This window comes from Nymphaea colorata, chromosome 10 (genome assembly GCF_008831285.2).
Source record: "Nymphaea colorata isolate Beijing-Zhang1983 chromosome 10, ASM883128v2, whole genome shotgun sequence".
Classification (NCBI taxonomy): Eukaryota; Viridiplantae; Streptophyta; class Magnoliopsida; order Nymphaeales; family Nymphaeaceae; genus Nymphaea; species Nymphaea colorata.
Genome location: NC_045147.1, coordinates 1771000 through 1793848, shown reverse-complemented (window position 1 = coordinate 1793848; position 22849 = coordinate 1771000). Strand labels below are relative to the sequence as shown.

The window sequence follows — 22849 nt, the reverse complement described above, 5'->3', positions numbered from 1 at the left end:
TAAAGTATTGCATTTTTTTAGTAGCAATTGGATAGATATGGATACTTTAGCCTTCAATTAACTCTTATGCTTTGTCAGGACTCTTTTCAAGTCACAGGGTCCATTTCTTATTTACTTTGTGAGGAACGATAATTGCATGGCTTGGAGGGGACCCTTCATGATATCCAATGACTTGCCTAGTAAGTGTCACATGAACCAATTTCAGTGGCAGGTTCATGGAATGTGAGTTTTAGCATCTGATGAACTCGCTTCAATCCTTGAGACAGATTCATGAGACACTAAGTAAGTGTCTTTGCAGTCAAACGACTTCTTTAAGAGCAATGGAAAAATATCGTTGGGCCAGCTAAAGAAATTTTGTAAGATGCTCAAACTTCTATGGCAATTAGATCAAATTAGGAAAAACCTTAGTCAACGAAACAACCTGCTGCCTTGTAACCATGCACCCAACAGAGTCAAAGAAATGGAAAAGAAAATTGAGCTTCTACAATATTGTGGGTTTTTTTTAACGGCTTACACCGTTGGCAAAGACTCCCAAAGGGTGTTGTGAAATGAATTACCATTTGTGTTTTCCACCCAAAAAAAAAGTCTTAGTACTGTTTCTTTTTTTTTTTTTAAAAAAAAGTTGGAAACATTGAGATTGGAAGGTTAAAAGTGACGGTAGAGGAGGCCATTGGGTTTAATAACATCAAAGAAAATTGAAAAAATTAAGAAAAAGAATAGCATAAGAGTTATGTGATTCAACTCAATTTGAACTTAAGTTTACAACACTAAGGCTCGTGTTGGTAATTTCATTGAATGGCGAATACTTTACTATATAACTTTACATGCATATCGTGAGATGATGTGCTCAACAAACTATAATTTTGTGATAGATTTACAGAGAAGAAGCTTTGCAATAGAAATGACTTTCCTTATTTGCTATTTTCTTCCTTCATCACAATGGTTTCTTTATCTGGACAATAGTTTCCCATGCCTCTAGATTCCTTATCTTTAATACTATATCTTATCCTGCCAACTTATACAGTAGGAGTTGTTACCATTATCCTATCTTTATCTTCCTTATTAGTAGGATATGGAAATCTATCATGTCCCTTAGAATCAGCAGTTCATTGTTTCATATCTTTGTTTTGAATTCTAACGTAGATACAAGCGTTAATTTGTCTTACGATAGAGCTTGCAAAGCTTATGATTGGATCATTTGGATTCATGGCAATCAGCCTTTACTTTGTTGAAAGCGTCCATATTCCTCAATGTTGATGTAGAAGACCATGAGTTATGCATTCTTCAGTGCCCTGAAGTTCTTGTCAATGGCAGAATGTCAGAGATTTTATGTGACGTTAAAGGGTTCTACCTAGGGTATTTTTTTCTCATTTGCATATTGGTGCTCTTAAAATTTTAAAATTTTATACTTAATATCCCTTAGATAGAATTTTCTGGCTCTGCCTCTGGTGTGAGGATATAATTCAACGTTGCAACCGTTGCATTTTTTGGAATTGACCAGGTTATTGAACTTCAAGTTAGGCAGGGCAGAGTTTGAGAGAGATTCTCGTTGGATTTCTAATTGTTCTGAAGGTAGCCATGAAGGACACGAGAATGAGCTTTCAGATGACCAAGTAAGCCACAGCACTTACATTTTAGACGAGAAAATTGTGTCGTGGTTCATTGCTGAAAAGTTGAGTCTATTGATTACATGGGTTACTCTGGGCAGGGTATACCTTGTTGAGATTCAAAAGAGGTTTGATGGTCCGAATTTGGCTGCAATTGACTTGTTAAGGCCCAAAACAAATTGATAGAGATTTTTAGTTTTTTGTTACCAAGCCACTTTCTTAAGTGCTCTGCAATTGCAGCTGCATATAAGAAAATGAGAACTCAATGCATCATAATATGAGCTTGGTGTAGTAAAATAAATAGCAAGAGTGGTTTGCTCTTCAGGCAAACTAGGTACATGCTTCTTAATAAATTTGACAATTACCGTAAGGAAATGTTCTTCAAGGTTGGTCCGTATCGTACATACTTCATTAGCGTAGATCATGATGTGTGCAATTACTTTAGAGAGAATAATGATGAGCCAAGACATAGCCCTGTAATTGAAATGACACCGCGAGAGCCATTAACAAAAGCGAAACTGTTTCTTTGCTAGGGAGCTACTCTATGCCTTCACTTCCAAGTAGAGCGGTTGCCACCCTAAAAGGAAAAGAAACCAGGATAGCTCTTGGGTGATCCAAATGATGCAAAAAATTAGGCGACATAGATTGAAAACAACTACCAATAGGATAGTACATTTTTGAGTTTACGGCCCAAGCTCCTTTTTAGGACTGATCTGTTCTGGCTGACCTGAGCTCAGTGTCTAAAATGTAAACACTAAACTCAGTGAAAGATCCAAGACCCAACCTAGGCAAATGGGTAGGATATGTTTCTTGACTTCCAACTAAATTTTTTGTTTGAGAAAGTTTAAGCAATATCAAAATAAATTTGTCTAAATTTTTATAAACATGATGTAATGAGAAACTACATTAACCAATAATCATTAGCAACTAGAGATGGACTAGGCTGGGTCAAGTAACTGACATACTCCTTCTAACAAGTCAAGTTAATTCGGCTCATTTCTTCTAGGACATGCTTGCTTGAGCTCAGGTCTCGCTCTGTTCAGCCTACCAAGGTCAATCCAAATTCAAACAAGCGAGGCTTGGGCAAAGCTAGCCTATGTGCAGCTCAAATTCCAAGCATTAGATGACCTAGGTGTTTGAGGAATTGTATATTTTGAATTGAAAATGACTGATGAAGAAGGAAGACTAGGTTCAAAACCATTGTTGCTTTGGTACCATGTAAAATATGTTGAACAGATGATGCCAAAATTTTTTTTAAAAATGCTTGAGGATAATGTTCATATACACAAGGAATGAATGCGGTTTTCATAATCAATCTCGATTGTACACAAGGATTCGAGATCTTATGAGGTTGACAATCTCCATTTTCTTCACTTCGGTGAGCTACAGTTATTGATAGTTACATAGGACATGATTAACAAAATGCCACAATTAAAGTTGATTGCTTCACGAAAGAAAATGGGCACCAATACCATATAAAAAGCTAAGACACCAAGAAGCCACACATTCGAGTAGGAGCCTACGTCGGTGGCCAAAATCCCTCCCTATTTCCATGAATCGAGAAGTCTTACTATAGTTATATTTACAATTAGATTCCATGCGCGACAATATCATATAACCATTACTAAAGCCTTGACTTTCAACAAAGTGCAAAATCTGTCGAAGAGATCAAGTCTTGGATTTGCCAACAGGTATTAAGAGCATGTCATGGGTGAGCAAATATTACTAAAAAGAAAGAAACTTATATGAGAAACTATGTAGATCTCATGTTACTGAGGATGAAAAGGTATTATCACATATACAATAACAGTCTACATAATTGATAGCAAAGGCATTGTCATCATATACAGGAGGAGTTTACATAATTGATAGATTGAGAGTGGTATACACAAGGTAAACATGCCAAGAGCTATGACCGTAAAAGATTATCGCCGACTTTTATGACAAAGAGGGCCATTAAAATCCACGTTATCACTGGCACAACTTGGGGCAACTTGGAACCAGGACGGGAAGAATTTGGTTAGCACCCACACTGTAACTCGGTGAACCTACCATCAGACCAGCTTGGCTGGACTGCGAAGAGTCATTGCAGGATCATCCCTCGCATCCTATGGAACAAACTAGACAAGTGCCAAGCTGGCAACAATTTATTGTTGCAGACCTACAAAGGAGCATGGGGAAGATGGTTGGAAAATTATACCACAGGCATAGAAAAAAGTCTGCTATAAACATACCAGTGAACAGCTACTTTTACCAAACCATCACTTCAATTCTTTGATCGCTCGTTAATGTGGTAGCTTTTGCACTCCAAATGTTGGCATCTTATTGCCATAGAATTCAACCAGCTGACATGACCAAGCAAAATTATACTTTAAAACTGAGACAAGCGATAAAATGTTGCTTGTTTAAAGTGACCATGACCAAAGTCGTCCACGATGAAGTCTGAACATCTTGAATATTTACAAATTTAATTAAAGAAAACTTTAAAAAGCACGCCTAAAGTTTGGTCATTATGGAAACAATTCCAAAGCTATTTGTTGTGGGGGTCATTCAATTAAACAAGGTGACAAAAAACACTAGATTAACATGCCATGCCTACATTGCAAGGGACTAAAAAACACTAGTTTGACATGTCATGCCTACAATCACTTCATAGTGTAAAGTCCCAACTCACAGACACAAACCCTGTCATCCCCTTAACCTTCACGGCTCAAACAAAATTCGATTCGACCCAGTTTACATTGTTAATAAAAAATTCACGAATACCTTTGGATTAACCCAACAGCTAAATAAATGGAAAAGGAGCTATTCACCTTCCAAAAAATATTTTGAAAAGCAAGTAGAAAACAACTCAAAGATTAGGATGCAGACAGATCAAACTATAGGACACCTAAATACATGTAACATCCGTTAGGAACCATATCTGCTATAACGAAGAATGGCATCTCAAGCCAGATCAGGCACATTTACAAGGCTTACCAAGCGCACCTAAACTTCTGACGACAATGAGTTCCATATTATTATAAAAACATAAAGAAGAAACACTACATCAGATATTGCTGAACTCCTACCAAATGATGCAAAATATACTATCAAGGAATCGAGTAAAATATCAAAATCACCATGAGAAGTGAACTAATCCCTTGGAATAGTTTGTCTTTAATCAACAAATGAACTTAGGTTTGTTAAAGCCCGGGGTAAAATAAAGCACAAAGTATCTTTTCTAACAGTCATGAAAAGCTTATATTCTTTTACCATCAAATACTCATGAATAGCAAGGACAACACGCGTGCATGTCCGACGTGCTCGTTTCGGCAGTCCTACCTGCATCTTTTGACAACGCAGGTACGCCCAGTAGACAGTTCCCCACGCTACCGTTACTACTGATTATCGCACAACAGATTCAGCAGCTGATAAAGCAATAACATAAATGTTCAGATATTACAAGACGAGTGCTTTTTTAAGCTTACACGGCAATGCACACAAAAACGGTGAACAAGCAGAGGACATAGTCAAACCCCTCAGAAATAAACTCGAACACCCCAGACCTACAGTGGGATGGAAGACGGTGTTAAGACCATAATATTTGAGTCCATAATTAGGACAAGATCAACTCAACAGGAATCAAAAATCATGATCACATGCACGAACTGCTGAAGAGACGCTTCAAACTAGGGCAAACCATTCGAAGGTTCCCTGCACCAGTTATCTGCAAAAGAGAAAAAAGTGTACAAAAAATTCTGCTAAGAAATAAATAATAGATATTATAAAACATGTTTATGATAAGATTTACTTTCGGATACAAGGAACTGCAAGACGAATGAAAGCATGGCAACAGACAGAACCACCTGCACTCGATTTACTAGTGAACCACAATTCTCTGGCAGTATGATACATAAACATGTTGAATGTGGTGAATTTTTTCAACAATAATTGACTTGGGAAAATTCCAACTAGAGACTTTGGACGAGACAGAAGAGGCACTTTGCATGTTGATCAAGAAAAAAATAGTGAGTGGCCGTATGCTTCCCACCAAAAAAGGAAGCATGTGTAAGCCAGTAGTAACATGTTCTCCATCAACGAAAGAGAATTGATCATCCAATGGCATATGTGAATAATATAGTGTTATTATGTTGGACAATTATGAGGAGATACCAAGTCTGCATATATAAATAAAAGTCGCTTTGATACAAACAACTACAGTGTCCTGTCATGCCATTTCAGGGACATTAAAAATGGTTGTTCGATTGAAAAGAAGCTTTGTCCAAGAAAAATAAAGAATGTTCCTGACCTTTTTTATTATAAAATCCATTTTGATTCATACATAGAGAAAAACAACATTAAATTGCCTTCGCTAGAGTGATAGGGGGTGTATCAGTCTCATATCAGGTTCTAAGTACATCCTATAAGATATTGTGTACAACTAGTGGTACACTTAAAAAGCACCAAGGACTTCCTTTCTGCAACCTCATAGGTAACATCAAAGTTCCACCTATTGTTTTTTACTTTTGTGGGAAAAAAAAGTGTTTTTCATAAAGCAGTTCAATAATAAAACTCATGTTTCACAAACCTGACCTACGAATCTAAGGAGGCATATATAAGACAAAAGTTGAACAAACGCCCTTCAACTGGCCTTGTTAGAAGATCAAGCCTGTCAAAGCAGTAAGCCCCTTATCGAACCCATATTCTACAGATTTCAGGCACTAATGCATATAGAGGACAAAGTATCACGTAGTTAAGAAGTAAAAGGATTAAATGAATGATGAACAGAAAAGTCACGAGGAATTGATACCTTGGGACAAAATCGAACATCTAGTGTTTCTAACATATTGCAGTGCAATATTGCATCTTCAACAACTTGCTCTTCAATCCCACAGGACTGCACAATCATTGTCCCAAATCACCACAAGAAATAATGATTTATTAATAACACTAATTACTTACACACCTCTTGCAAACCGTTTGGAGAAAAAACCTTCATGATACTCAAAAAAAGGTACAAAATATGAAAAGGTCATTAAGATGTATAGTCAATAAATATCTCATGATAAGCTAATCTTTGTCAAATTAGTGATATAATAAAGAGAACAGTGGACACAGCTATATCATAAACTGCTATCCAGCAAACAAATTTAGCAGACTTTCTAAGTCTAGTGCTTAATAGTATCTGAGATCCCAACCTGAAGCAAAAGACTGGTCAACCGGGGGCAATTGAGGATCAAATTTTCCAGTGAGCAGCAATTGCTGAATGAATGAGAAAACAAGAAATAGATTAAACACGATAACTAACAAGTTTAAATATACATAGACATCATCTATAAATTACAAAAGAAGAGTAGGCTAACCTCAAATTTAAGAAACAGAGGCTGTAACATGCGAGGTTCACTTCCTTCAGATTAGCAGACAGGGAAAGGTTCAATGATGATAAATGAAAGCAGCGAGCAGATGGAGGAATGATAACCCTCTTTACATTTGGGCAACCAACACAATTGAGATTCTGAAGCAAGCGGTCAGGCTCCTCCTCATTTATCTCGGTGACATTTACCGAACCAGGTAGCAGATCAAAGGGTTGAACAACATTTCCAAACTGGAAACACTGGCGATCACCAGAACTCCAATCAAGATCATGCATGTTTGCACACCCATTTAAACTCACGTGTGTAAGATGGGTACAAGAAGCAAGAAGTTCCTCAATGGCAGACTGGCAGATGCTCCCATATGACAAATCAAGCTCACGAAGGGCTGGAAGAGCCCCTCCTTTATGAAGAGCATCCAAAGAGGAATCGAGAAGGTACTTGCAGGCTTGCAACTTCAGGACCTTTCAGAAAGCAATAACCAATTAATACATTCCCTAAACAGCTCTTCAATGTGAACACATGTTTCTGTAGTCTTAGCCAATGCATAATGCATATTCATGTCCTTAATGGAAAACAGACTTGAACGTAAGCATGACATTCAAGATATCAATCTCAAGCTTACTTATAAACAACCAAATATGAAAAAACTATGCACAAAATTCATTATTTCACTACAATATGAGTTCATAATTCACCGGTAGAAACAAGAAAAGGAAGGGCTATAAACAAGTTCTGCTACTTCAAAAAAAAGTGAAAAGGGTCGACATATACTCCAAAATCCCAGTAGATGGATCAGCATCAGGAAATTATATGCAGAAGTTTCCAAGACAACCATACATTGGTTTCTTCGGTAGAAAAGCTAGCATAAAGAAAACTAATGTTTCAGAAATGGGAAAAATATATATCTGGTATCAGGAGCTAAATTATATGAGAAAAATGCCATCAAAATTTTAGTTTTCAAATAGTAGTCAGTCCGATTAGTTGCCCAGTCACACTAGGCGCTAGTTCACCGACTAGTCCCTATCTTTTAGTCGGCTGGGCCCACTTTGGGGACTGCACAACCGACTTGGTAGACTAGTTAACAAATAGTCTCTGATCAACTAATACTCAAAATGGGCTTCCTTAAATATTTAACCTTCTAGACCTCCAAAGTGTGAAATTTTTACTTATTACCCCTTTTCGCAATTGTCTTTTCCTTAATTCCTTTACTCAAAGCTACATCGTCCTCCAATGCTTTTTGACTCTCTCTCTCTCTCTCTCTCTATCCTTCTCTCACAGAGAGCAGCAAAGCACTGGCAGATACAATCCCTCTCTAAAATGTGAAGCTCTGTATGTGTCTATATCATATATATATACTATGTGTTCTCTGTATTTCTGTATTCTGCAGCAAATCACTTGCATTTTTTTTACTTCTATATGGATACATATTTCTATGCGTGTGTGCATATGCCTGTATATTCTGTGTGGACATATATAAATATGTTATGTACGTACGTTAAAAGACATGGCAAAGATTTTAGTTCCTACTTACTTTCATTAGACTAGTGATTTTACATGTCAGCTCTTAAGGAACCTTAAATACTAAAATTCCAATTTATCATCATGGGGTGCTATGCGCAACTGGTGAACTAAGTGATTAATGTGATTCATAATAATATTTTATGTCTTCTATGACTTTCTTCGTTTTAAATGTTGTGTCAATGTCCCTCATTAACTTTATTTTAGTCAACCACCTTGCATGCAAGAAAAGTTACCTTAAGCTGAGTGCAACTCTCAAAAACAGGCTGCAAGTTTGTTAAGAATGTGTATGACAAATCAAGCAGGGTCAAATTCGGCAGACGGCACAAAGAAGACAGCCCATCAGGACCAACAGATGGACATGACATCAAGACCAAGGACTCGATGTTTGGACAGGAAGCAGTTGTGGCGGAGAGGCAATCATCCTGAAGTTGGCTGCAAAATAAGGCCATTCATCAGGACAGGTATGTCCATGTGCGTGTGAACATGCTTGTATCTATCTAAAAGGAACAGACAAAGCTGGAAACAGAGAATACAACCTGCAAACAAATGATGCTTATGTCTTACCTGCAAAATGATGCATCGAGAGATACCAAACTAGGACAATTTATTGCTGCTTGAGAAAGCACACCACACCCCTTCAACTCCAATATTGTCATTTGTGATGCGTCAAGTCTAAGTGTACTCAACTTTGGACATATGCCAAGATTAAGTGATCTGAGCCCAACCTACAAGGACCAAAATATAAACGATGAAAAAAATTCATGATCCAGAAATCCAAAAAATAAATTCAAGCACAAGTCATTGAAGTCATACGTTGGCCCCAATGGCCCAATGCTAAAGAGGTACACATTGCAGTTGCTGCTGAACTGTTTGGTACTTATTTCCAAAGAACATTAATTTACTCATAAATTCCCACATAATTCAGATACCTTGCATCAACTGACAGAGGATAACAACTAAACTAGGGCTGATCATCGGGCCAGTGTACCTGGGCATCGATCCGAGTACCCGACGGATAACCAGTACCCGGCCCAATCGGGCCCAGGTTTGAGCCCAAAAAACCCGGCCTAGGCCGGCCCAATAATGTATCGGGCCAGCCCGACAGGGCCGATTCGGCTGGTAAGTTATTTAATATTATTTGTATTTTATTAATAATATATATTATATTATTAATAATATATTTTATATTCAAAATTTTTATTTTATATTTTAAAAAATATTTTTTTATTTTAACCGAGATGGACCTGGGCTCCGGTTTCGGGCTGGCCCAATGCCCAGGCCTAAACTAAACCGATAACCAAGAAAACATAATAATAAGCTTGTTACAACAACATAATGATAACATCAGAATCTGCTGACAAACCCAAAGTTCATTTTTTCAGCTAGAGTCAGCCTCAAGAAGCCTTGTTCAGCACTTCGTGCTTGGGATTTCTCTCAAGGGTCAAGATCAAAGGAACAAAGATAACATTGTGCTGATCAACCAGTTTTGACCAAAATGTCAAATAGATCAAGACTCAACTGGTCAGCCCTTTTTATTCCTTTCTGTAAATAACACTTTGAAACCAACCAGTGGTGGAAGACAACCCTGTTCTAGGCCATATCAGAAATATATCAACAATGTTTCATTCAAGGAAGCGAAAACCAGGCATTTATAAGCCACAAGGTCCATTTTCAAGTGCTTCACACATCCCCATGCACAAACAACCATCTCAGATTACTGAAAATTCAAACAGGCTGCCAGAGAATTCTATCATGGTAAATGGATATGAGTTGTGTATCAAAGACTAATCATTGGTGCGCCACAACATTATTGGGATAGTCAACACAAAATATTAGAGTCTGACATTAGAGCAAATCAGGTTAATGGTAAACTTCAGGATGTATTTTTGTGATTTAACCGAAATAGATGAATGTCAACATGCAGCTACACTAAACAAGAAGATACTTTCAATTAATGGAAGAACCAAGGTTAACTTACAGGGCAGAAAGATGCATCCTCAAGATGATCGCAACCATCCAAAAAGACTTCCTGAAGGTTCGGACATCCAAGTTCAAGGCTTTTCATGCCACGACAACCAACTAGCGAAAGGGTAACTAATGAGGTGCAGTTCAATCCAACCTTTGTCAAGCTCTGGTTAACAAAGAAAAAAAAATTATGACATACACTATGGAAGAATTTCCATTGTCAAACTGCACCTGTAGCTGAACTGAAAGAGTTCAAGAGGAGAACTCATAGAAACATGATTCTAGAAAACGTGAGAAATGACAATCAATCATATCAAATTAGAAAAGGACTTAATTGCAAAGCCATTTCTAGTTCAGGAAACCTGCTAAATCAAGCAGGGAACAAATACATCCACTTACCATAATCAAAACTAAAAGCACGAATCTGTCCATAATTTCAGTAAGTTCTTAGGATCACATACTTTCCCTTCTTATTAACCAACCAACATGCATGGAAGAATTTGTTCAGCAAAACAGCAACCAAAGCCATGGTATCATTAAAAGTGTTTTAATCTCACAAAAAAAAAAAAAAAAATCATGCATATTGAAGTTGTTTACTTGTTTATGTTAAGACATTGATCACATTGACCATTTCTGCACAGACAAGCTTTCAGTTAAAACTAGCCAAAACTTTATAAGTTTTCCTCTTCTGAATCCAAGCATCTTGTAGTCTTCTTGTCAATATTCAAGAGCAGATCAATTGATAATGTTAACTACATCAATAAACAAATTTTGAAATAAAATTCTGGATCTCTTATTGATCAACTTCTATGTATCATCACCTATTTGCATCGACTCTCTACTCGCTCTAGTTACAAACATCCATTACCATTCTCCTTTTTGCAATTTGAGGTTCAACACAAGTTTTGAGCTGTGTTTGTTTGCGTTGAGTTCACATATTTTTCACTTCTGAAGAAGAGTTCAAACAAATGCCAACATCCACATCCAAGTAACGTGTAACCTCCTACACTAACTGGCAAGTATATAAAAGTAAGGTAGATAATTTGCCTTGAGAGAGAGATTGTTAATTATATTACATGAGAAGAATAAACCCAACAACAGATGAATAAACACAATAACTGAAACTACAACTAGGAAAAAGGACATACCTCACAGCTATCAAGAGTCAATGACTTGAGCATTGGGCAGCCGCCACCATCAGAAAAAACATCACAAATAGTATTTTTCAGGGACTCACACTCACTAAGGTCCACCTCTTGCAATCTTTGACATTGTAAATGAACAGAGGTTAAACTGTCCTGCTTCTGCAGCACCAATTTCTGCAAGAAGGGAGATTCAGAATGCAATCAAGCAGCATAAACTCAAACAGGTGACAAACAGTCTTGTCCTACAACCAAACCTGGAGATTGTTTGAAGTGATACTGATCCGATTAAGCACAGGACAGTTTGATACAGTGACAGATGAAAGGGAAGGGCACCGCAAGTTTAAATCCAAAAACCTGAAAGAGTAGATAGCACACTGACAATCTGAGTGTGACTGTTGTATAGCAAGTACTGAACGTCACTAAGAACATAGAAACATACTTGCGACAATGGACAAGACTGATGTTCTGTAAGTGCGGCAGGTCTAGACTGACAGAAGTCAGCAACCAGCAACAGTCAAGCTTCAATGCCTAAAATATTAGTTTTGAATCTACTGATGAGCACAATAGATACCACAAACAAGAGAAAGTAAACTATCTAAATCATCACTACAGAAATGAACAGAATACAACCAACCTCCAGCATGTAGCAATAAGACAAAGCAGCAATTGAAGCAGAATTAATGCCATCACAGTTATGCAGGTTTAAATCTGTCAAAAGTGGCAGTCTGACAGACTTCCAGAGACATCACTAAAGCGTCAGAAACAATCAACAGAAACAAAATAAAAGGGGAAGGGGGGAGTAGAAAGTAGAAACCTCAAGAGAGATATTTGGGCAATAAGATGCATCAAGAACACGAAGATTTGGACAGGAGAGAGCAACTTCTCTTAATGTTTCATCACTAACAGCAGTACAATTTGATATATTCAAGGATGTCAACAAAGGACACGAGGTAGCAACAGATCGTATTCCAGCATCTGAGAGTTTGTTGCAGAAGGCTATGTCCAGTTTTTTCAACTGTGGACAATTCAGCATGGCATGTGATACATTTGTACGCTTCAAGGACAGACACTCAAGTTGAAGACATCTGCAACAATAACACAATTAAGAGACAGGATCAGATTATCAAACCATTTCCAAATGAACCTTGAAACACTTTTAAGAGTCTAAGATGCTTAAAAAAGGCTTAGAAAATTAATCTAGCTCACCTTACAGAAATCCGAATTACACGACATTTTGTCATGCTAAGGTGACGCAATCTGTCATGGCAAACAACTATTTCTGGACTACCAGCAGCCAGATTTGATTCTGTGATATCCAATTTGCTCAAGACAGGACAATCAACCAGAGCATGGAAAAACCCATCACTGAACTGTCCTTTTCCCAAAATCAGGACTTCTAAATTTCTGCAGAAGCAGCAAATAGTTAAGCAACTCCATATATATCCAAATGATGTAGAGATGAAAAAGATGAAAAACAAATTCTACAGGTCCTAATAACAATATATAAAGGAAGTATACCTAAGAGAGGTCAGTGCTTTCTGCGCAAGCATCTCAACAGCAGGAGTACCAACTATATTCACCTCCGATGTATTGGGGTATCGGCTGCACATATCTGCAACTGTAGGTGCAGATCATGAACAAATTAGGCTTCAATATAAGGGACAAAAGAAGATGAAAAAGATATCAGGATGTCCTGGACGGGCACATATTCTTATATTTTTGGTAAATAGAAAGCCAAGAAATAAAGTACCTACACTGTAATGGTGTAATCTTCTTATTCTGGAAATTCCAACGCCTCCAGAAATCTTCATGGGCACTAGCCGCTCGCCACTGTCTACATACTCTAGCTGCATGGCAGAGATGTATGTGGTCTAGGAATGAGAAAACCTGTCACATATGGAAACATATATTCATAAAAGTGGAGAAATATTACAGACAGCTGTATAAGGCATTGTCATAATTCATAAATATCGCTTTCAGGTTTTTAATGGTGAGGTTTTCTCCGGTATTTTTTTAGTGCAGTTTTTCTCAGGATAATCTTGAGAAAACCTCTGGAAAATAAAAAAAAAAACTAAAGATTAGGTAAAAAACAAAATATAAAATAAATGAGAAAGAAATGGAAAAGAAATTAAAGAAACTACATAAAATCACAAAAATAATGTTTTCAATTCTTAATTATGACTAATAACTTCACTTAAGTTTAAATTTTAATTCATGATGATATTGATGTAAAAAAACAAGAAAAATGACAAAATGGAAAAGGTGGCATAAAAACAGGATGAAACATGGTAACTATATTTTCACATTTTTTAACCATGTTTATTCTAGGAAATTTTTCGTTTTTACTGTTTTTCTCATGAATATCACGATATTTTCAAAAATATCATGACTTATGTGACAATGATATAGGCTATGGAAGTCTCACAAACAGATAGAATGAGCATACCATGTGCAACAGATCATCGGTAAGATCCATCCTGACTTCATGATCTTCCAATTTAGAACTAGTGTTCTCATCTTCTCCATCATTTCCACGATCACCACCAGATTCCCTAGTAGCTTTACTGTAACCAATGGTGGAGGTGAGGTGGATAGGCATCTCATTTCCAGTTTCAGATGAAATAGACATGGCTTGTGAAAGACATTGACCAGCACTGGAGCTTGTTGCAGATGTGCCAGAGGCTGTAGAAGTAACGGCAGCATAATCACATCCACTAGATCAAGATGGCAAAGACTGATGTCAGTATTCTTCTGATGAAAAACTCATGAAAGACAATACCACAAAAAATATGCGATTTATTATATAATAATCATGAAGCTGAAGGCATCAGGCTAAGGTTGCACCATGGGCATAAAGGAGGGCCAACAAGAATGCCGAAAGTCAAAAACAAATGTCACTAAATCAGGCATCATCAAAATAAGATAACGCATGCATTGATTCCTGCGATCCTTTTCCAGCACTCCAACACTCAATTTAATAATTAAAAGATAGAGGGAATCAAAATGGAATCACCGAGAAGATAAACATAATGGTGAAATAAGAACCTAACTCATGGTCATGGCTTACATTACTACCAAAGATGCAGAACTTGTATCAGCAGACACCACATGAAAAGGCATAATAACAAAAACTATTTAGTTATTGACATTAGAAGTGCCACCATCTGGAAGCTATAATTTCCAAATATGCCACATTATCGAACAAAATGACCAAGTACAGTATCCAAATAGAGGCCACCTACACCCTTTAGCAATACATCCTCCCTTTCTCTCCCTCACCTTGGGAATAGGGGATGCTAACATGTCATGTTTGTTTGCATTGGACTCAAAGGAGTTAGACATGGCATATTGGTATGCAGTGCTAACTCGTATCTGGAGCTTTGCTTTTGGATTATACCAAGTCCAATAGAAATAGATTATTTATGTATTTTCACTACAAAATTGCAAGAACATTACAAAAAAAAAGTCTTGTATTAAATTCATAAAGCAAATCCTGCTCCATATAGTAAATTGGGCCCATGCATTCATCTGAAACATTAACTGAACCTCCTATATAACAAAACCAAGATTTCATCAAGCTCAATGAGTGGTATTGAGGCCAAACCCATCCTGTGGATAACCCATTCACCATGTCATATAATCCCAACAAGCTTGGTTTTGTCCAACTGCATTACCAAAGCAGGAGCATATGTTGGACTCTACCATACTGAATTTGGCTCTATGGAAGTTAGGTATTAAGTTATAATTTGTCATCCTTAAGGATTTAAATCTATACAACATATTATCAACCAGCTTATTCAGCAAAATTTTTAATCAGGTTTTCATTCAAATTCTGTATATAACTGAGATTATAGACTGTAGACTCATACAAAAAATGAACTTGGACCATGAATTGTTTCAGTTTGATACGTCATTAATGTCAAGTGTCAACCATTTGAACTTTAGTGGGATTATACTAAAGGAATTTGCATTTTCCATACTCGAAGGATATAAACTCACACATGCTGATACATGCAATGAAAGAGAGTGAAATTGAAATCTGTCTTTTGATCTTTCAATGATCAAAGGAGCACTCTCAACAGCCTATAAAATGCATTATAACAGTCGCATGCCTCACCATTGATATCATAGGCCACAAGCCTTAGAGAAAGCGCCCCACCCCCACCACCCCACCCCAACCCCCGCCAGCTAAATGAAGTTTAGAGGGACTTGAGAGGTCTTAGATCTTCATTCACTTACATTCTGTCCTTTAATCATTCGGGCTATGTTCCCTCACTTGCTTTCCTTTTATTGACCATTCAAGCTATCACCCTTACTTGCTTGCCTATTAAAAGCTAATCTCTCCCCCCCCACCCAACCCCCTACCAAAAAATCATATTTCATGGGGTTTTCTTGATTGCTTTCTTTCTTTTAATTGTTCGTTTTGTACCCTCCCTCGCTTTCTCTTTCTTAATTATTCAGTAGGTGTCACAACCTCGCTTGTTTGTCGATTGGTCGTTGTCGCTTTCATGCTTCTTTCTTCCTTGATTGGTCAGGCAATCTTGCTCCCATGCTTGTTTTCCTATCAAGGACGTTGGGGTCATGAAAAGCCACTGTGATCCATGTTATGGAACCGATCTTAGTTCTTACTCTTAGTTCTTACACCTAAGAAACGGTTACCCCTAAAGCAAAGAAAGAGTTCAAGACCTCCAGCGCCTCTAAATAGAAGTAGAGGGTCTCTATTTGGGAAAGGAAACTTAGAAATTGGAGAGAAAGTAAGTAGCCATGGATATCACTAGAAAACTTGAGATAATTGAGCAAGAAATAAGTCAAGTGGGAGATGAAACTCTATCATACGATACGCATAAACCGTATAGGTTTTCTAAACCTATACGGTATGTTTACAATACACGATACACTCATGTATCGTAAGCATATCACCTATATCCTATGATACGGGCAACGTATCATACGATACAGGCACCGTATAATACGGGCAACGTATCATACGATACAGGCACCGTATAATACGGGCAATACACCCCCCGCCCCCGCCCCCCCCCCCCGCCCCCGCCCCCCCCCCCCCCCATCGTACGATACAGGAAATAAAAAAAGGGGCCCAACGGCCCCTTTTTGCATTATGTTTTCAATTAAGTCACAAAAAATGTGTTTTTTTTTTTGAAAAAAGGCGATGAATTAACTAGCTATTTAAACTTAAAAAAACTCGTTTTTTGGAACAAAAATGTTAAAACGAAAAAAACGTGTTTTTTCACGTTTTTTTTAGTTTTTTTCATTTTCTATTTTTTATTTGTTTCCAATGTACTTATCTTTTGACGTTTATGTTATTAGTTTCTCACTTATTTTATTTTTTCCTCATTTTTAGTTTTTTAAAATTTTAAAAAATTTGCCGTATTTTTTCCTTATTTTTCAAGCTCACCGTATTATACTCGAGAAAAACCTCGCCGTTTAGAACTCCAAGACATTATTTGTTACTATGGTGCGCACCCACACCCGAATCGCGTGCTGCTGACCACACCGTGCTTCTTTTCTCTTGTTTTTTTTCATTTTTTTCCTTCTCCTATCTCTCCCTCTTCTCTCTCTCCCTTTATTTTATTCAATAAAACTTTGAATTTTGTATGAGATTAAGCCTTTGGACAATTTCATCGCCTACTTCATGCAACAGCCTACTACCTAAATCTTGCTATTAGATATCTTCCCACTTTTAAGAAGGACAGAAAGGCAAAGCATGGCATGTTGGATTGTATTGAGATATTGACAAGTGATTATAGATAACAAGAAGTCGTCCACATGTCGATCAACAAATATAAAAGAGACACAGCAATTCGATGCAGGACATCCTTGTGTCTAGGTATTAGAAAAACGGACTTTATCTTACCTACTTTTTTATTGTTATTTTATTTGTTGCTTCTAACTTCTCATATATTTACTATTTCATATTTACTTTCCATCTGTTATTAGATTTGTGGTGGAGTAGGTTTGGGCTTGATTGCCTAGAATTAAAAAAGCTTACAATTAGAAACCTCAGCCAAACATGCAGCACAACTGCATGTGAAAGAAATTGGAGTGTATTTCAACGCATATAGTTAGAAGAGAAATAGGTTGGAACATAAAAGGTTGAATGACCTTGTTTTCGTTTGTTACAATATGAAGTTGAGACAAAGGTAAGTTAAATGCATTTGTTATGCAAAAGTGTAAATTCTAATATATATTTTAAGTTTTAACAATTTGTTAATTTTTTCTCTTGTTGCACTTTAGGCAAATAGAAGCAACATCTGCGTGAAATCATCACACACAATTTGAACCCATCAACCTTGACAATTTTGATGTATTAGACTCTTGGGTTGAAGAACGACCATCTACGATCATTGATGAGGATTGAGGACGATCTTGATTTTCTGAACATTGAAGGAGCGGCAGAGCTTTTTAAAGAAGGAGACGGTGGAGAGCAATAGAATGTTGGTGGCATTTCAACAAAAGGGATAGAAGCAATTAATGAAGAAAATGAAGATGATGATGCAGATGACAAGGATTATCGTTGAATCATGAAAGATTATAACTACATGTTTTGAAGTTTGAACTAATAAATTGTGATGTAAGTCCTAAGATTCTAAAGCATTTTCAAGTTTAAAATTGTGATGGATGTTTATTATGTTATTTTGAATCTCTGAGTTCTTATTTTTGAATGTGTTGTTGATATACATGAACGTTCCCTTATGTATGATGATATTTTTTTATATTGAATACATTTTTCATGATTTTTTGTTTATTTTTCGGATTTTTTATATTTTTCTTTATTTTTATGATTTTTTTAATATTTTTAAATTAAAAAATTAACTTTATGATGCAGTACGCTATGTTTGCGATACATACGTTACGGTACGGCGTATAGGTCGACCCGACCAATACACATTATGCTACACCTTTTAAAACATTGGACGCAAAGCCCAAGTCACTTCTTTGTCTATCGGACACTTACACTCCCCTGTTGCTTTTCCTATTAATCTCCCCCCAACCCCACTAATCTTATTTGGAGGGAGCAGAGACAACTTCGTTATCACGAGAGCCATTACCGATTCATCACCTAGATGTAGTGGTCAATCAAGAGAAGAAATTTGACCTGTGTATGGTTGAACTTCGGATCTGCTGACCCATAAATCCATATGGAGCCTTATGATCAACCTGTGGAGCATATGTCATACTAAACCCATGCTCTAAAGTGCAGCTACTTTATACATAGCAAATATATGTGCACACACAAACATAGTGTCATAGACATTTGCATCCAAAATGATTGTTTATTGAATAATACAATAACTTTTAAACAAAGTAAACAGGAAAAGGGAAACTGATACATCAATCACTTAATGCTCTCTGTCATGAGTTGACTCCTGATTTGATCTGACATACATTTACTCTTTACAGTAATGTTATCCGTATCGTACGATACGTATCGTATAAGTCGAAGAAACCTATACGATACGTGTTTGATAAGCGATACGCGTCCGTATCGTATGCGTATCGTCTGTATCGTGCGATATGGGGGCCGTATCGCACGATACGTAAGATACACCCCCGTATCGTACGATAAACACATTTTTCTTTTATTTTTGAAAGTTTAAACACTCCTCCCTCTCTCTCTTCTTATATTTAAAGACTCCAAGAGACATAGGAAGGAGAGATTTTGCTCATTTTCATAAAAAATAACCGATGATTCATTGATTTGAGAGATATTATCGTTGAATCATGAAAGATGATAACTATATGTTTTAAACTGTGATGTAATCTAAGTCCTAAAACTCCAAGTCTTAAGGCTCTAAGTCCTAAGATTCTATAAAATTTTCAAGTTTAAAATTGTGATGGATGCTTATTATGTTATTTTGTATATCTAATTTCTTATTTTTAAATGTGTTGTTGATATATACATGAATGTTTCTTATGTCTGATGATCTTTTTTATATTTGAATACTTTTTTCTTGATTTCTATTTTTTTGTTCATTTTTTCTGATTTTTAATGATTTTTATCTATTTTTTCTGATTTTTAAATATTTTTTAAAATTAAAAAATTAATTTTACGATATGCTACGCTACATTTGCGATACGTTACAATACGACGTATAGGTCGGCCCGACCGATACACGATACGCTACGCCTTTTATAACATTGCTTTACAGAAAGACTACAGCCTAGAGTTCTTTTAATTTTGTGAGTAGAAGAATTAACATTCTTTGAAAGAATAAGGACCATAGAACGTATACACGTATCGTAGCGCATATCAGTCGACCCGACCTATACACTTATCGTAAGGTATCGTACTCATATCGCAACCATATTGTAAATTTATTTTTTAATTCATAAAAAATAAGGAAAATAGAGAAAAAGTTCAGAAAAAAAATCTTCAAAAAGCAAGAAACATATGTTCTATATATAAAAAACCCATTACACACATAATGAATATTCATGATTTACTGTTCATAAGTAAGAACACATTAATAAAATAATGTCTAAACTTTAAAGTATTTTACATCATATCAGAACGTATAATCTGTAGTTGTTCATTTCCAAATGATAATTGAAATAATGTTTATGACTAAATAACATCATGATTGTTATCAATGGATACAATAATCAATATCTTCTTCATCTTCATCTTCAGCCTTTCAACCTACTGATTTCTCCCTTCAGACAATGATTTCTTGGCAATTTCTTTTTAAAATGGTGGAAACTCACCCTCCCACAGCTCTTAGAAGCGATGAAAATGAAGGAGAAAGGAACTTCAAAAAAAAAAAAAACCCTCAAATTATGATACGACCTCTATCGGCCGAATTTGTAACATACAAAGCCCATATTGTAGGATATGGCTGATAAGTGTAAGATACGCATGCATTTGTGTATCGTGCCCATATTATATAGGTTTTTTCAACCTATTCGAAAGTATGAGATATGCACATAATAGTGGTGTTCCCTTCATATCGTGTTTCATATATGTATCTTAACCTATATATTGCTTCTATTTGAATGTTCATCAAAAATTCAAACCTAAATAACAAAAATTCCATCGTATTCCCCAGAAATCATTAACTAAACCAGGGAAAATGTGAAGTCTTAGAATCAAGCGATTAAATGCTCTAAGCACGTTAGTGCATCAACACTAGATAACAGTAATTATGATGGTTCTTATTTTTGCTGCTGCCCCTTTGGTTCCTTAGTCAATATGTCACCTCTCTGATGATTAGTTGGTTATGCAAACGGATCACTAGAAGCAAGAGATATTTCCGGTTGTTCTTTGACGATGCTCTATTTTAGGCTTTTAGCTGCTACTTCCGTAGATGCTATGAATGTGCAGTTTTTACACAGAAGCAAAAGAAGAAAAGAAGGGAATGTCCACCATTCCGGTTCTCTTCAAACAGCCAACACTGCATAGTGAGGAGCAGCGAGAGGAGGGAACTTACTGTGGATTCACAAGTATTCTTGCCCTCTTGTGTTGGATTTCTTCAAAACTTTTGCTGACCTCACCATCCCAGGAACCTTTCTGGAACATATAAGACTGGACGTCTTGATCAAAAATAAAATTTTCCGTCTCAAGAGTTTCTGGAGCTCTGAGAAAGCATTCTTCCACCTGCCCCAACAGATGCATCTCTTCACGACACCAATCCCTTTCAATCATAGCACTAAAGCGCTCAACACTCTGAGAAGACCTAATACCCAAACAGCGTTCAGAAGGTCCACCAGATCCACTACTGCCCCTCTCCAAAACAAGTTCCGCTTCAGAAGAAGCTGTTAATCTTTGACCATCTTCCTGAACTTCAACAACACTGCTGCTGCTTGCGTGTGCCACATTGGCAGCATCTCTAACCATGCTATCATGAACTTCACTTCCACCTGCACTCGGTACACCTCCTCCGTCATTGCCTGGATTAAAAGCCCACTTGTCGTTTTGTCGCAACTCCTCCTGTGATGAACATTCATCCATTATGCTTTGAAGCATCGAATCGCTAATCTGAGTTCTCGAAGGTCTCCAATTCCAATTCACCCAGGCAACCAATAATGAATGACTCATACACTTTCCTGAAAGTCCCCCGGACCTTATCTCACAAGCACCTCAAAACGCCCACCACGTACAAGCGCGACCTTCACAAACACAAACAGACAAGAAGCCTGCAGTCTCTCAACCATCAAACCCCAAGTAAGAGACCATCCTTCCTGAGATCAACGTCCATCAGAGGGAGAAACACAAGAAAGAGACCTCTCTTCCAGGAAAAGCAAGGATGACTCAGAACCCTAAATTTCAGAACCACTCAAAACCCTCAATGGAGACGAAGAAGCAGCAGGAAACAGAATCCACCCAAAGAAAAAGCCGATTCTAACAAAACGAGAACTTCCTCCACAAATCAACGCGTCGGTACCGGCGAGATCATCATACCGGGGGATTCATTGAAAAAACCACCACGGATCAAACAACGACAAGCAGGAGATTTTTCTTTTAAGTCGAAAAAGAAAAAGGAAAATGAATAGACAGACCACAGAAGCAAAGAGCCAAACCCTAAAGGGGACGCGTTTGCTTGATGCAGCAAAAACGCGAAAAGATCGGATCTTCCGCGAACTCGATAGGGTTTCTCGCCTGGCAATTCGAACCCCTGACTCTGAAAAAAATCTTTCGAGGCACTTAGACCCCGACGAATCGACGACCCTTCTCTCTCTCTCTCACTCCAGGTTGGGTGGGAACCGAATTTATACTGCAGGCGTGGCTACGAACCTACAACTGACACGTTTTCTGAATTTTTCCTATCTAAACCCTAGAAATTACACTATTTCCTCACATTTCGCTCCCCCTCCCTATCAGTCCCTATCACGAAGTAGGGCATGGAGCGCAAATTTACGCTGAACAGTTTTTTTACCAAAAGTTTTTCATTTGGTGCCATTCTTTTTTCATTTTTTTGTTTCATAAAAACTTCAACCTACTTGATTTTTTAGCTAGATTACCTGACACGGGAAGAAGAAAAATGAGATCCCATATTGCTATTAAATTTACCTAGTCTGATGACAAAATTCATACATTCAAATTTTGATAAGAGGAGGGGCTTTGGTCTCCCTTAGGGTTTTAAAAACTTTAAAAAATTATAAGTAAATTTTAAAAAAATAGTTTAACATAAAACAAAATTTTAAAAATTTTTTATTTTGGTCTCGTTTAAAATTTTGAAACTACAGTTGGACTCTTTCAACAAAAAAATTTTAACTCCACCCTTGTGAGAAGAAA

The 22849-nt window shown here is 36.9% G+C and overlaps 1 protein-coding gene across 1 annotated transcript; it reads right to left on the bottom strand.

Annotated features, from left to right (window-relative positions):
* Nucleotides 1-5009: 5009 nt before the first annotated feature.
* Nucleotides 5010-22297, bottom strand: LOC116262323 (F-box/LRR-repeat protein 15-like). Its single transcript, XM_031641575.2, has 17 exons — nt 21045-22297; nt 14042-14309; nt 13350-13482; nt 13114-13213; nt 12802-12999; nt 12410-12680; nt 12230-12328; nt 12035-12123; nt 11850-11949; nt 11599-11769; nt 10464-10616; nt 9050-9210; nt 8719-8917; nt 6953-7425; nt 6788-6851; nt 6400-6486; nt 5010-5316 (listed from the first exon to the last, which is right to left on the bottom strand). The coding sequence occupies exons 1-17, from the start codon at nt 21650-21652 to the stop codon at nt 5245-5247; spliced, it is 3246 nt and encodes a 1081-aa protein (XP_031497435.1). The 5' UTR covers nt 21653-22297; the 3' UTR covers nt 5010-5244.
* Nucleotides 22298-22849: the final 552 nt, after the last annotated feature.